Source organism: Prunus persica, chromosome G4, assembly GCF_000346465.2.
Source record: "Prunus persica cultivar Lovell chromosome G4, Prunus_persica_NCBIv2, whole genome shotgun sequence".
NCBI classification, from domain to species: domain Eukaryota; kingdom Viridiplantae; phylum Streptophyta; class Magnoliopsida; order Rosales; family Rosaceae; genus Prunus; species Prunus persica.
In genome coordinates this window covers 3117552-3131593 of record NC_034012.1, presented here as the reverse complement: position 1 = coordinate 3131593, position 14042 = coordinate 3117552, and the positions used below count along the sequence as shown (strand labels likewise).

At 37.3% G+C, this 14042-nt stretch overlaps 2 protein-coding genes and 1 long non-coding RNA gene across 4 annotated transcripts; all 3 read right to left on the bottom strand.

Moving 5' to 3' along the window:
• LOC109948475 lies at window positions 1578–2641 on the bottom strand. The gene is made up of 2 exons (XR_002271110.1): window positions 2363–2641; window positions 1578–2001 (listed from the first exon to the last, which is right to left on the bottom strand). It is a non-coding gene; the product is annotated as an uncharacterized LOC109948475 (long non-coding RNA).
• On the bottom strand, window positions 4273–7947 carry LOC18780333. Of its 2 annotated transcripts, XM_020562750.1 has the most exons (3): window positions 7256–7947; window positions 6072–7151; window positions 4273–5070 (listed from the first exon to the last, which is right to left on the bottom strand). In XM_020562750.1, the coding sequence occupies exons 2-3, from the start codon at window positions 6782–6784 to the stop codon at window positions 4851–4853; spliced, it is 933 nt and encodes a 310-aa protein (XP_020418339.1). In that variant the 5' UTR covers window positions 6785–7151; window positions 7256–7947; the 3' UTR covers window positions 4273–4850. The 2 variants fall into 2 exon arrangements, with proteins under 2 accessions (XP_020418339.1, XP_020418338.1); XM_020562749.1 differs by having other exon boundaries at window positions 6072–7947.
• Window positions 8963–14024, bottom strand: LOC18778238 (probable LRR receptor-like serine/threonine-protein kinase At5g45780). The gene is made up of 11 exons (XM_007213523.2): window positions 13114–14024; window positions 12878–13010; window positions 12570–12641; window positions 12160–12303; window positions 11961–12032; window positions 11815–11874; window positions 11585–11667; window positions 11358–11504; window positions 10933–11271; window positions 10137–10528; window positions 8963–9907 (listed from the first exon to the last, which is right to left on the bottom strand). Exons 1-11 carry the CDS (start codon window positions 13226–13228, stop codon window positions 9587–9589), a joined length of 1878 nt encoding a protein of 625 aa, XP_007213585.2. The 5' UTR covers window positions 13229–14024; the 3' UTR covers window positions 8963–9586.

Sequence of the window (14042 nt, the reverse complement as noted above, 5' to 3'; positions counted from 1 at the left end):
GCGCCCCATCCCTCAAATAGTGTTATTTGAGGGATGGGGCGCTCAACCGTTGGATATGTTTTAATGATCTTGTGTGGCTGAGATTGTTTTACATCTTTTAACCCGTTTTTCTGCCAAATAGCCCGACACACCCAATGCTGGAGAAGACCTAAGGCATGCAGGCTCTCAGATGGGAATCGAAGGAAGAGGAAGAGCCCCTTGCAAGCCTAAGAGAAGACCCACTCTCTCGAGATGAAGAGATGACCCACCATTTCCAATTGAGCTTGCGAGATTTCTATTTCTATAAGGTATCCACTGTCGTGGATTTTTTTTCCTTTTGAAATCTGGGTTGTGGTCATCAATTGGGAGATGTATGAAGGTTTTTCGATCTGGGTTTGTAGATTTTTGGGTTTTTTAAAATCTGAGTTGAGATTAATCTCCATATTTAATATGGGTTTGGAAAAATTCATGTGAATTATTATTGTTGTGTTGTTCTGGTATTTGACGTGGGTTTTTTTAAAATCGATTTGAAGATTTCTACTAAAACTTGAGATTACATCTCTAGATTTGATATGGGTTTGAAAAAATTCATGTGATTTACTTATTATTGTTATTGTTGTGGGGTTATCTGATATGGGTTTTGAATGTGGGTTTTAAAATTAATTGCAGCCACACGAATATTTAAAAAAAAGAAAAGCTATTGGTGAGTAGTGGCAAAAGATATCCAGTTTTACTTGTGTTCAACATATTTCTGGTGTTGTATGATTGCACTGACAGAGATCCATTTTAAGGTTATCTAAGCCGTATAGCTTCTTAGGGTCAATTAGATGTGAGTTATTTTTTATTAGACAAGAATTAATGGAATATATGAGGTTCGAAATTTTTTTAGGGTCAGTTAGATGGTACAAGTCTTTCTAAATTGTTGTTTATCCGACTCTATTGAACTATGAGCAAAGGTTGTTTTAAGGTATATCTTGTTTGGTTACTTTGTAATTAGTTGTATTAATAAAAATTGTTGATGCAATGTGTCATATTGCGTTCTCTATGTGATAAAATGATCTTCTAATTTGCCTCTTATCATCTTTATTTGGTTACATTTGTACTTTGTATCAAATGGAAGATTATTTCTCCAAAATATGTAGTGTTTGTGGTAATCTATCAAGCCTTGGCTTGCTTCTCGGCTGTTGATTTAGATGATATTACTTGAGCAGGCATATGGATTGCATATGGCATATGGATTTCTTTTGGGCGATATTTAGTTGTTTTGACAAATTTCATTCCATTCGGGATTGAGTTGCTTTCTGTCTTCATTGTTGTATGATTCTTGGATTAAGCGCAAGATGTTCACTTGGATTTCAACTATATGGCTATGTACCCTGGTCGAGACTGGTTCATGAATTTTTTTAGCAACATGAATTGTAGGCCACAATTTCTGTACAAGCACATAAGGAAAAGCCCTTTGTCCAAAAAAAGAAAAAAAAAGAAAAGGAAAAACCCTTGTGAAAGAAGCTAGTAAGGAACGAATGATATATTTTCTACTTCTAACAACAAATTGATAACTTTAAACCTTCATCAGCCGTGATTAAAGATATATGAAATTAAATCATGGAAAGCCGATTATGAACTTCAATAAATTGCAGAAGTTGACCCCAACAACTATTCATCTAAATAGAAAAGCTTACATCCAACCCCAAAAAGACTACAAACATTATAATGACAAAAAACCAGAACATGTTTGTTGCCTCTTTCAAAGCTCTTGATCGGCAAATGATTCATAATGAAGAAAAATATCAATCTCCTTTGCTCCGTCCTTCAAAGCTCCTCCTCAGATGGTTGCACTATTGACATAAATGGAAACCCAAGTATTCCACAAGCTGCACTTGCCATTTTCCATGAAGTCCACTTTAAGTCATCAACCAGAAAGTTCTGCACATTATTCTTATTTCAACACTGAATATGATTGCATTTTCTGTTTGGATGCATATCACCAATAGCTTTTCTTTTTTTTAAATATTCGTGTGGCTGCAATTAATTTTAAAACCCACATTCAAAACCCATATCAGATAACCCCACAACAATAACAATAATAAGTAAATCACATGAATTTTTTCAAACCCATATCAAATCTAGAGATGTAATCTCAAGTTTTAGTAGAAATCTTCAAATCGATTTTAAAAAAACCCACGTCAAATACCAGAACAACACAACAATAATAATTCACATGAATTTTTCCAAACCCATATTAAATATGGAGATTAATCTCAACTCAGATTTTAAAAAACCCAAAAATCTACAAACCCAGATCGAAAAACCTTCATACATCTCCCAATTGATGACCACAACCCAGATTTCAAAAGGAAAAAAAATCCACGACAGTGGATACCTTATAGAAATAGAAATCTCGCAAGCTCAATTGGAAATGGTGGGTCATCTCTTCATCTCGAGAGAGTGGGTCTTCTCTTAGGCTTGCAAGGGGCTCTTCCTCTTCCTTCGATTCCCATCTGAGAGCCTGCATGCCTTAGGTCTTCTCCAGCATTGGATGTGTCGGGCTATTTGGCAGAAAACGGGTTAAAAGATGTAAAACAATCTCAGCCACACAAGATCATTAAAACATATCCAACGGTTGAGCGCCCCATCCCTCAAATAACACTATTTGAGGGATCCCTCAACTGAAGGGGACTATATATATATATATATATATTTACATATACCTCTTTAACGGACAAGTATCTGATGTAGCAAAATTAATTTGGAATTAGACAATTCCGGATTCGAATACCGACAGCGGAATAATTTTTTTCTTTTATTTATTTAAGTAAAATTATTTGCAATCGTATAGCCGGGCGGCTATACTCAGACTTTTTTTTAATTTTAAAAAATAGTATAGCCGCACAGCTATACTTGTTTTGACACGTGGGCACCTAATCGCTAGGCGGGTCCTTTTTTTTTTTCTATAAATGATATAGCCGTGCGGCTATACTCTCCTCGCGCATTTTCAAAACAGTATAGCCGCATGGGTATACCCCGGGTAATTTTTATATAAAAATATTAGTATAGCCGCGCAGCCATACTCGTTTTCAGCTATACCTTTTAAATATAGTATATTTACATAGTATAGCCGAGCGGCTGTACTGTGCTTGCCCTTTTTTCAAAATAGTATAGCCGCGCGGCTATACCGGTTTTCACACGTGGGCACTAGCCACTAGGCCCTAGGCAGGTCCCTTTTTTTATTTATAAATAGTATAGCCGCGCGGCTAGACGCGGGTAATTCCCCCCCCCCCCCCCCCCAAAGATAGGAGTGCACTTTTTTTTATTTAAATAAAAGGGATAGCCATGCGGCTAGGCCCTAGGCGGGTCCCCTTTTTTATTTATAAATAGTATAGCCGCGCGGCTAGACGCGGGTAATTACCCCCCAAATATAGGAGTGCACTTTTTTTTATTTAAATAAAAGGGATAGCCATGCGGCTATACCTTTTAAATTTAATATACTTCCATTTCTCTTAAATGCATTTGAATCCGCTGTAGCACAATTAAAATTAATTTGGAATTAGACACTTCCGGTTTGACTCCCGGCAGCGGAATAGTTTTTTCATTTTTTCATTTCAAGCTTACCAAGAAAGAAAAAACTTAAACATATAAAAATTATTTGGAACTAGTTAGTTCCTGGTTCAACTCAACTCCCAGCAGCAGAATAAGTTTTTCTTTTATTCATTTACGGCAGGTTAGAATTGAAACAATTATTGACATGGATCGGTCTTGGTCATGATCCCATTCAAAATAGCATTATGGCTTTTTGGACTGGTCAAATCCATCATTCTTGAGTTGTTTTAAGGCAGAATGTCAGTTCATGCAAATCAAATAACACGTTGAAGAGAAGAAGGAAATCCACTCTGTGCAGCAAAGACTTGTAAAATGCAGGCAAGCAGGTTTCTTGAACCCATCTATGGCCTTGAGGGGGTGATATCACTGTTGTTTTGTCATACATTTGTCTGGTTGGTTGCTGCCTCCCAATACCAACCATGGATGCTTCCTTCCTCTCTGTCCCTTTCATTAGTTTCTGTTTGTGGGTTTCTTACCCTCTACGGTCATTTTTGCTCTGTTTTTACGTTGGATTGGAGTTGCTGACTTTTGTGCAAATGGTTTCGTGGCGTGGAGGCAAAGGCACGAAAAAAGAAACAATAAATGGTTGCTTTCGCGTCCAGTGTACACCTTGGTCTTCCAAAGTAACATACAGAAAAGTCATGCTGTATGCATCATCATAAGTCTCTGTGACCCAGAACTAGTACGCAGAAATTACGGAAGCTATGTATATTCAATTTTTGCTATTACAAATTTACATCAAGAGCAGTATAAAATGAAGTTTGTTTTATCATATTGAAATAAATCTATCAAACACTAAAATATTAGCAAAATACATAAAACCAATGATGGGTTTTCACTTGTATAATGGAGTCTACAACAAAGATGGCGTATGGCAAAAGGTAGCTCCAAGGAATAAGAACAACTTTTCCGCTTTCTAATTTCATGTCCAAGCCTCTCTTTTTTTTTCTTTTTTCCAGCAACAAATGTTAAAAGTTTATGCCAAAACCCGCCAGAAAGAAAAAGAATATAAGAATATCATCCGTCACACTGAAGAAAACACCAAGTAACTGCACTCTGCTCCTGAGTTGTCAAGATGGCAACTCTAATCATTTGAAACCTCAAATCTTCAGGCTTATATGCAGAAACCGACAGAGTATGTTTACAAGTGAATGGAAGACCAGAAAATCCCATTAAAGGCAACATGTCGCAAGATTCCACATGACGCGCGCAACGGATGCAGCCTTGAGACATAATGCAGCACGACCTCAATACTTTATTCACATCCCTGACTAGAACATTTTCACACGAAAAAACCATGGAAGTACAAAGGCTATTACCAGACAGGCCATTAAAAAGTTGCAAAATGGCTGTCCCCGCCAACATCCTCCATTCCTGTCCAATGAGTTATTTTCAATACCAGAAAGCGTTTCTTCATTCCACTCCTCCATAAATCTGCTATCCCCATGACCAGTGACATTGTTCGCCGTCTCACCACAGATTTCGCACGTCCTGCATGAATAAAAATAAGAAAGGAATCAACTTATATTGTGATCTTTGATGCTAGGTTCTTGTGCAGAGAATTTCACTAGCTCTACTGTTTATTTAGACTTTGAAAATACTTCCTGACTAAAAAAAAAACACTCCACAGATAATTGAAACAGAAAACAATTTTAAAATCAAAAGTAACCACAGCAAAGCTTAGTTATTGGAAATGAAAAAAGTTTCATTTTCTCTTCTGCTAACTTTCCCAGGGTTTCAATGCAGAAAAAGGAGCAAATGACAAAAGAAAAACTTGAATACCATTTATAAAATAGAACAAGATCTTGTTACTTGTCACTTGTGTCATTTACTTTGTAACACTACTATCATTTCAGAGTCCTAACACTTCCATGCAGGGAATCCTGACATGAGATCTGTGTTAGCTTAAAAAACCGAGTTTGAAAACAAAAGCAGACCAAAAAGAAGAGCTGTAGTGCCATTTATAAACATTCATGAGAATTTTCTCCGCATTACTAACACAGAGATTAATAATTTTATTCACTGCCGAGAGTCTTGGTTCAAGTGGTAGAAGGCGGGGGTATGTTCATATAGTTAGGTTTACATCTTATTAATCAAAGTGCAGAAAACATTTTCTGCCGTAACAATACAGTACAACTCTTAACTTTGATCTTTGAATATGGTGAAGCATAGAAAAAATTTTATGGGGTCATACTTAACACTTCTTGGAGGTTCAGTTTCAATCCACATTTCAGAAAAGAAAAGACCATCGTGAAACCAAACATTACAAACGCAGAAATATCAAACAAAAATGCAACAACAAAAAAAGGTACAATTATTGCCCAATACAAAATATAATCAAACATGCACACATTTAAGAATATGCACACACCACTTTTTCACACCAAAAAAAAGTTGAACATCTATTATTACCACACCAAAAAAAAAAAAAAAAATTGACAGTGGAAAGCATTGAAAGAAAGAAAACCGGGTGGAAAGATGGAAAAATTTACCTGTTTCCTTTTAGCTTAAACCATGCTTCGGCACAATGACCATGTGCAACACCAAGCTCATCTCTACACTCACAACCAAGATGAATTAATTCCGTAGGGGTAGAACTATTTGCAGTTTCAATTTTTCTGTCCGGTGATTGTTCAGAACTTAAATGGCAAATCCTACAAACCCTTTCCACATCCCATTTATCACCAAAGCCTTTACCACTCCCACACCTCACATCAATCACATGTGAATCTCTCTCTGCTTGAGGCACCTTCTTCTTTGATTCTTCCACCGATACCTTACTCGACCCCAATTCGTCAACCTTCGTAACCAATCTTCCATTATCTCCAGTAACACGGGCAGCCTCATCCGAATTAATGACCACCAGAGTCTCAGAAACATTCCCATCAGCCAAATTGTTTGAATTCTTATTATTTCCTTGCTCAACTTCACTAGGAACCACACCACTACCAGGCTGGTCGCATGCCTCCTTATCATTCAGTTTCTCAAGTCCTTCCACCACTGCTTTTTTGGACCCCAATTCCTTTCCCAATGCTTCCAAATCTTCATTTTTTCCAATAACACAAGCACCCTCTTCTGATTCAATCACAATGACAGTTTCAACAACCGACCAAACAACAGAATTTCTTGATTTCTCAATCGTCTTTTGATCAACTGCACCCAAAACCTCACTGCTACCTTGCAGATCATGTGCCCCCGAATCCATTGCCAAACAAAAAGGTTTCCAACCTCCAAAGATTCCAACTTTCACAAACACCCAGCAATAATATACACTATACACCCAATTCTAAAATTCCACAACAGACCAACTCTAACAGTTGACGCACAAACCCAATTGGAGAACCAACGTTCTTATCTTTCTAAAGCATACGCAATGTGATGAAACTGAAAGTGACTAAACGAACGAATGAACCACTCCAAGAGTGTCTATATGGTAATCTCCAATCATCAAACAATCGATAAATAAATAAAAGCTAATAAGAAAAGAAACTCAACAGCTAAAAACCAAACCTTTTCTTCCGCACAGACCAGTTCAATTCCAGGAAAGGAGCTGCAAAATTGGAGCTTTAATCCTGAGATACTAAAACATAAGGAATTTCAGATCTGGGTTTTATCCAATATCAACTACACCAACTGTGTGATTTCATTTTCTAGGAATTGGGTTGTTAATCTTAACCTTATTATATAATGTATACACAGGAAAGAGTATGAGGTTGGTGAAGAATGGAGCCAAAAAAATAGTTGAAAGAATATAGAAAGGTCGAGGGAACAAAGCAAATAAGGGGTTCAAGAGTATTAAACTATTAAATGGGGCAGTGTGTATGCTGTGAAGAAGAAGACAAGGGCTTGAAGTGGATTGGATGAATCGCTATCTGCTAATTATTATCTGTGTGCAAGTGCAGAGATTTTTTCCTTTTTTTATGTAAGCTGCAGATGAAGGGAATTAAAGCTTTTTGATTTGCCAGTTGGGGTTACATTTATTTATTTATTTGGAAAGAAATCCATTTGGCAGAGATTGTGGCCTTTGGCTTACGTTTTGAATGGGTAACTTTGTGGTTTGTGAGTGGCATTTTGTGCGTTGGAGTGTTTGTGCCGCGACATGAGGAGCCAGAGGAGGGGTTTACAAGGTCGCAATATGTTAGGTTCGCTGTCTGTCTCTTCCTATTGGCCAAGGGCTATTTGCCATATCATTTTTTATTTTATTTTTTAGTTCCTAAGTTATGAAGAAATCAGACTCTTGCCGGTTTGGATTTAGAAAAAAGCCTGAATAGGTGCACCGCCCCATTGACAAAAACATGTTGATACTCCAATCCGTCTTGTTTTAGTGGTAGAATACCTTATTTTTTATATTTTATATTAAGAGTTCGATTCTTATATTCATCATCCCATCTTATTATACAATGAATTTGCTTCAAATGTTATCAATTGGTTTGTAGCTAGTGGATATTGACCCAAGTAAACGCTTGTAAGTAACCTATGAGATGCAGACTGGTGAGGATTTATGCAGACTCATAATTTGCTCAAAGTTGATTAGCCAATTGGGTAAGGTGACTTCACTTCAACGGAGAACCACTTCTCTCTTCTAATTTGTATATATCTGGGGGTCTTTGAGGTCAAAACTTTAGATATTTTAATTTAAGTTGGTGTGATAGGGGGGAGTTGATCTTTAGGAGAGAGGGCTTTTCTTGGTGCAAGTGAAGTATACCCAAAACAACATGGTTTCAGGCTTCCATGTTTATAAACAGAGGATCCTACTACTTTTTTACTTTATCAATATGGAATTTGAATAAAGATTTTAACTGGGTTAGAGCATCTACAATAGATTCCTTAAACTACCTCATTAGACAAATTTTAGAGAGGAATCATAAAAATACAACTCCAATTATGCTCTCTATCGACCTCCTAAACTAGGGAGTCCTCTAGGAGCTCCTAAATCTGATGAGAGAGAAAGGACTCTTAGTTGCTCCCTATAATTTAATGTTGTTTTATTTAATGAGTATTTCAAACCTTTATTTAATACTAACTATTTTTTATTTTATTTTTTAATAGAGATGGACCAATCAAAAGAGTTATAGCATTTATGACTCTTTAAATTAGAGAGTATAGTTAGAGTTGAAATTTTTTAGAGAGCTCCTAAAATAATTTTCTTATTTTTAGCTAAATTGTAGCTAAGAAATAGAGACCATCATTGTGATGCTCTTAGATCCTCAATTTAATGTATATTTGCATTTTATCCATCAGATCCTTGAAACAATTCTATTTTCGGAGGGAGATGCAGAAGATGTGGACAAAATGAATGGAAGAGTTTGTGGTCAAAATGCAATAATGCCATTTGCCCTTCAGACACAATGGCAGAATTAAATTTCTGAAGAAGAATATCTGATTAAGATAATAAAACGAAAGACCCCTTTAATAATTGCATAAATTACTCAGTCAAATCTGTCTGCACCACAAAAAATGCTACAACCTCAACAATTCAAATCCAGGAAATTCCTTCAATGCACTGTACATGTTGACTAAGGCCATGGAAATTCTGCAGATGAAAACGAAACCTGTGTAAATGCAACACGTATATACCTCGACCCACAGAGGACGTTGAGAAAAGGCTGGTCCTACAGGCACTCACCCGCCAAATAAGGTTGTACACTTAGCAGCTTAATTAAGAACAAAGACTAAGAACTTGAGAATGAAACCAAGACTGGCAATTTGGCATTAGCATGTGCTGTGCCAACCAGTCTTTTGTGGTACAAGTTACAAAAGGGAATAGATTCTTGTCCCAAAGGATCTCAATCATTGGTAAAGTGGATGCTCAATCTCATTTCAATGTGCTGTCTAGTGTCTATTGTGCCATCATTCTAGTCACTTGTTTTGATTAGGAAACAACTCTATAATCTTGACCCCAAAAAAAAAAAAAAACAACTCTATAATTAGTAACTTAGTAACTCTCAACAAAATGCCAAAATCATTTACAGTTAATACTTTGATGGTGCAATTTGATATTTTCCTGTCAGCGAGGTCCCGAAAGCTCCATAGCTTCAATGATGAAAGAAGATTCTTGATGCACATCACTGCAATTCCTGGAGAAATCACAAGCCCTGGCGTCAAAAATGTTGTTTCCTCCTTGTGATGCCTCTGTATGTCCTGATTGCCCAACTAAGCCTTCCAAAATCTTCAAGACCTCTGACATCTTTGGCCGGAGGATGGGACTTGACTGAGTACATTGTAGAGCCAACTCGACACATTGTTCCAGCTCTATTGCATCGAAACATCCTTTAAGATCTCTGTCTACTAGCACCTCCAACCTCTTCTCCTCATGTAGGGTTCTAACCTGCAAGATTCAACAATTGGTAAACATTTATAAAAAAAACAAAAAAAACTGAGACAACAATAGAAACAGTGCAGAAATAAGAACCATGAAGGATAAAAACTAATTTTGTGCAGCTTAGATATTTACGGGATGGATGAAAGACACTAATTTTTTACTCAACATAGTCCATGAACAATGAGACCGACAACTTTATATACGATAGACACAGAAAACATGTCAAACTACTTACCCAATCAAGAATCATTCCCTTCTGAACTTGACCATTTCCAGCATCTAATGCCTTTTGCCCGGTTATGAGTTCCAGAAGCAGTATTCCAAATCCAAAAACATCAGTTTTTTCAGAAGACTGTCCGGTCGAAAGATACTCTGGTGCTATGTGTCCCACAGTGCCTCGCACTGCAGTAGTGACATGTGATTCCCTCCGATCTAAAAGCTTAGCAAGACCAAAGTCCCCAACTATAGCTTCATAACTTTCGTCAAGTAAAATGTTTGCCGCTTTGACATCCCTGTGAATAATTTTTGGATTACACTGTTCATGCAAGTATACTAGTCCTCGGGCAGCCCCAAGGGCTATACACAGTCTTCTGTTCCAATCCAATGATGGTTTTTCTCGACCGGTCTCTGTTGATAAGACTCAAATCATGAGAAACCACTAGCAAAGAAATAAAAGAGATGAGCTACTTAGACATACATTTAAATTTCACAAGAATACAAATGCATAAAATAACTTTGATTAGATGCAGAGAAAAAAAATCCAACCATGAATTGAATGTTATTACATCTACAAAGCCTTACTAGTCGAAGAATATAGATGTTAATGTTATGAAGAATATAAGTATTTTCTGAAACAATTTCTGAGCTAAGATAACGATTGGATTGAGATTTTCTTTAACAGAAAGCACAATTGAGACAGTAGATACATAACATCATTCTGCTGCGTCTAAACCCAACATTAGTCAAGCAACAAAATGAATTATCAGAGAGTGAGTGAGTTGCACGTGCAAGCAAAAAAAATGAAAACAAACCTCTCAAACGGTCAGCAACACTCCCATTTGGCATAAAAGGATAAACAAGCAACCTCTCATTCGGAGTCATACAAAAGCCATATAAACGTAAAAGGTTTCTGTGCAAAGCCAAGCCAATCATTTCAACTTCAGTTTGAAACTGCACTTCTCCAGTGAAATTCGGATCTCTCAGCCTCTTAACTGCCACCATTGTCCTATTTGGAAGACATCCTCTATAAACAACGCCATATCCACCTTGTCCTAGGATGTTTTTGGAACTAAAATTGCTGGTAGCAATTTGCAATTCCCGATAGGTGAACCGCTTCAGATGACTAATATCAAATTCATAATCTTGCTGCACTGCAGATATGAATCAGGGTATCTCATTAATATATATTATCATATATTATGCTCAATAAATTGAGTTGGCATAGATCAGGAAGTACCATAAGATGTAAAGAGAAGACGAGATCTGTACCAATGCACCCAAAAAGCAAGTAGCATCACAGAAATGACAAATGTGCAACTAATGCCTATAGCAACAGAAAGCACCCATCGGTGGTGACCGCTGGCTTTCTTTGACAAGCCTGTCTCTGCAAATAAATTTTCATGAACATGTAACCGTATCTAAGGAACTGCACAATACAAATTTGAATTTCAGACGTTGAATTACCATGTACTGGTTTGAAGACGCCAAAGCAGATTTGTGCTGAGTCTGCTGATGAAGGATTACAAAGAAAGCTGTTCCCTGTAACGCTGCATTGAAACATGTAAACTCTCAGCAGAATTTAAGCTGTTCAAACAAACCTCATACTGGTTGAGTTTTATAACCATCCCCCTCATTCATTTCCTGAAATAAACTCTTACTCTCTCAACAAAATCTCTTTCTGCATATAGTCTCACCTGTAGCCTTTTGCCTGTATTTTTGGAGTAGGGCCGCTGAGATTATTAAACGACAAATCTCTGTGTAAAATAGTTAAAAAAGAATTAGAATCGCTCCAAGCAATCCATAAATAAAAGTACACAGTTAGAAATGATAGAACACATACAAGAATGAAAGACCTGTGAGATCGGCAACAAGTCTAGGAATTTGACCGCCCAATTTATTTCTACTAAGCCTCCTGAAATGCTTGGCATGGAAAAGGTTTCAAACACAAAGAAATATCACTAATAACCAGTCATTATAGGAAAAATGAAACCAGAATCAATAGAAATAATAGTGCCCTGTCTATTGTAAGCCCTACTCACAAGTAACTTAGGTGAGTCAGAAACCCCAAAGAACTTGGAATGTTTCCAGAAAACTGGTTACCCGAAAGGTCAAGAGTTTGAAGCTCTGAGAGTTTCCCAATCTCCATCGGGATAGGACCAGATAACTGATTGTTTTGTAACAACCTGCAATTGTAGAAACTATAAACATAAATTCTGCAAAAACGCTTAGATTCCTTTACATGTACACAGTTAGTTACGAAAAGAAAGATAATGAGCTCCTACAATCAGGCCTCCTAACACGCATAGATTTATCCTAGTGTTCCAAAAGTTCACAATCTGAAAACGAATCTACATTGCCATGAAGCATGTTTCAACAGATTTACAATAGAAAATACAGTTGGACAGGCAATCAACCATATTCAGGAATGCCCCCAAAGAAAGAGGCTTACAGTGTACGAAGGTGACTCAAGTTCCCGATACTCGGCGAAAGCATTCCCGATAAACCCGTGCTGGCCATTTCACTAGCAAAAGCGATAACATAAAATTTCAGTTCGAGCTCAGCTAGACATGCATGCCAATAAAAAAAATTATCTGATTCCATAAAATTCATAACTTGAACAGAATGAAAAAACACTCTGGTTTCAAGTTTCAACATACCAAGAAAACATATTTTTTGTTTCATTGATTTCCAAACAGCAAAACTGCACCTCTTTCTCGCGAAACAAACAGAAGCTAATGGAGAATGAGGGACACTTACAGGGAGATTACAAAACCCTCAACGGAGCAACCGACCATGTTCCAAGTGCATGGATCAACGGAGTTTATGTCCCATCCCTCCATCACTCGCAGCTCATCCTTCATCTCTCTCTTCACTGACATCAATGCAGCCACTGACCCACGCAAAACAACCAACAGCATTCATATTTTTCATCACAAAATGATACAGAAAAGTAGAAAATGGAACTTTGGGTTTTAAATCTTGAAGGGCCAGACCTTCATAGTTGACACCCTTGGGAGAGAGAAGACTGTCAGAGGCTGTAGCCAATGGCAAACACATCAAGTAGAAGAAGCAAAACCCAAAAGGCAGCTTTACATGTTTCTTTCTCATTTTCAACTGGAAAAAGAGACCACAGGGAAAACAAAAGCACGAAGCAGACAACTTGTTAGGGCAACTTTTTTACTGCAAACTGCAGAGAGGCAAGATTGTGTTGAAACTTTGATTCAACTCCACAACTTCTCCTCTCTCTCTCTCTCCTTTTGTTTCTTTGTTAATGGAATCTCTCTTTACTCTTTACCTCGAAAACGAATAAATTAATCATAAAATAAAAAGAAAGCTTTGGTTTAATGGAGATCGTAAGACCAGGAGGGCAACTCGAGATTTGGGAAGTGACAGAGATTGTCTGCCAGGTTAAGATGGTGGAGACTTCTGTGTGGTTGGGTGTAGGATTTTAGTAAATGCGATTGAATTCTGATTGTTAGATTTGTCGACTGACTCGATCGCATGGACCTTATAGACCTTATCGTTTGGAATCACTCTTTACTCATTACCTCAATGTCCCTTTTGGAGCAGACAAATAATGTAAAAATTTCTCAAATGGCTACTGGCGCCAACTTTAACGCTGCCGATATTTTGGACTTTTCTGCACGCAAAGGACCCGCTCACTCTTTCCAGAAACGACTTCGTTTCTTTTATCAATTTTAATATTTTATTCCATTAACACATGCGGCGCATCAAATGGAAGGAAATTGCTGGAAAATGATAACAGCCCTCAAAATGGACGAGGGTGACAGAAAAACATCAAGTTCATTTGAGCATGCAGTGCAAATAATTCTTCCAGACATTAAATTCACCATTAGGAAGAGTGAACCTACAATGCAGCGAGACAAATGACAGAAACCACGAAAGGTAGGGATGGGGGAAG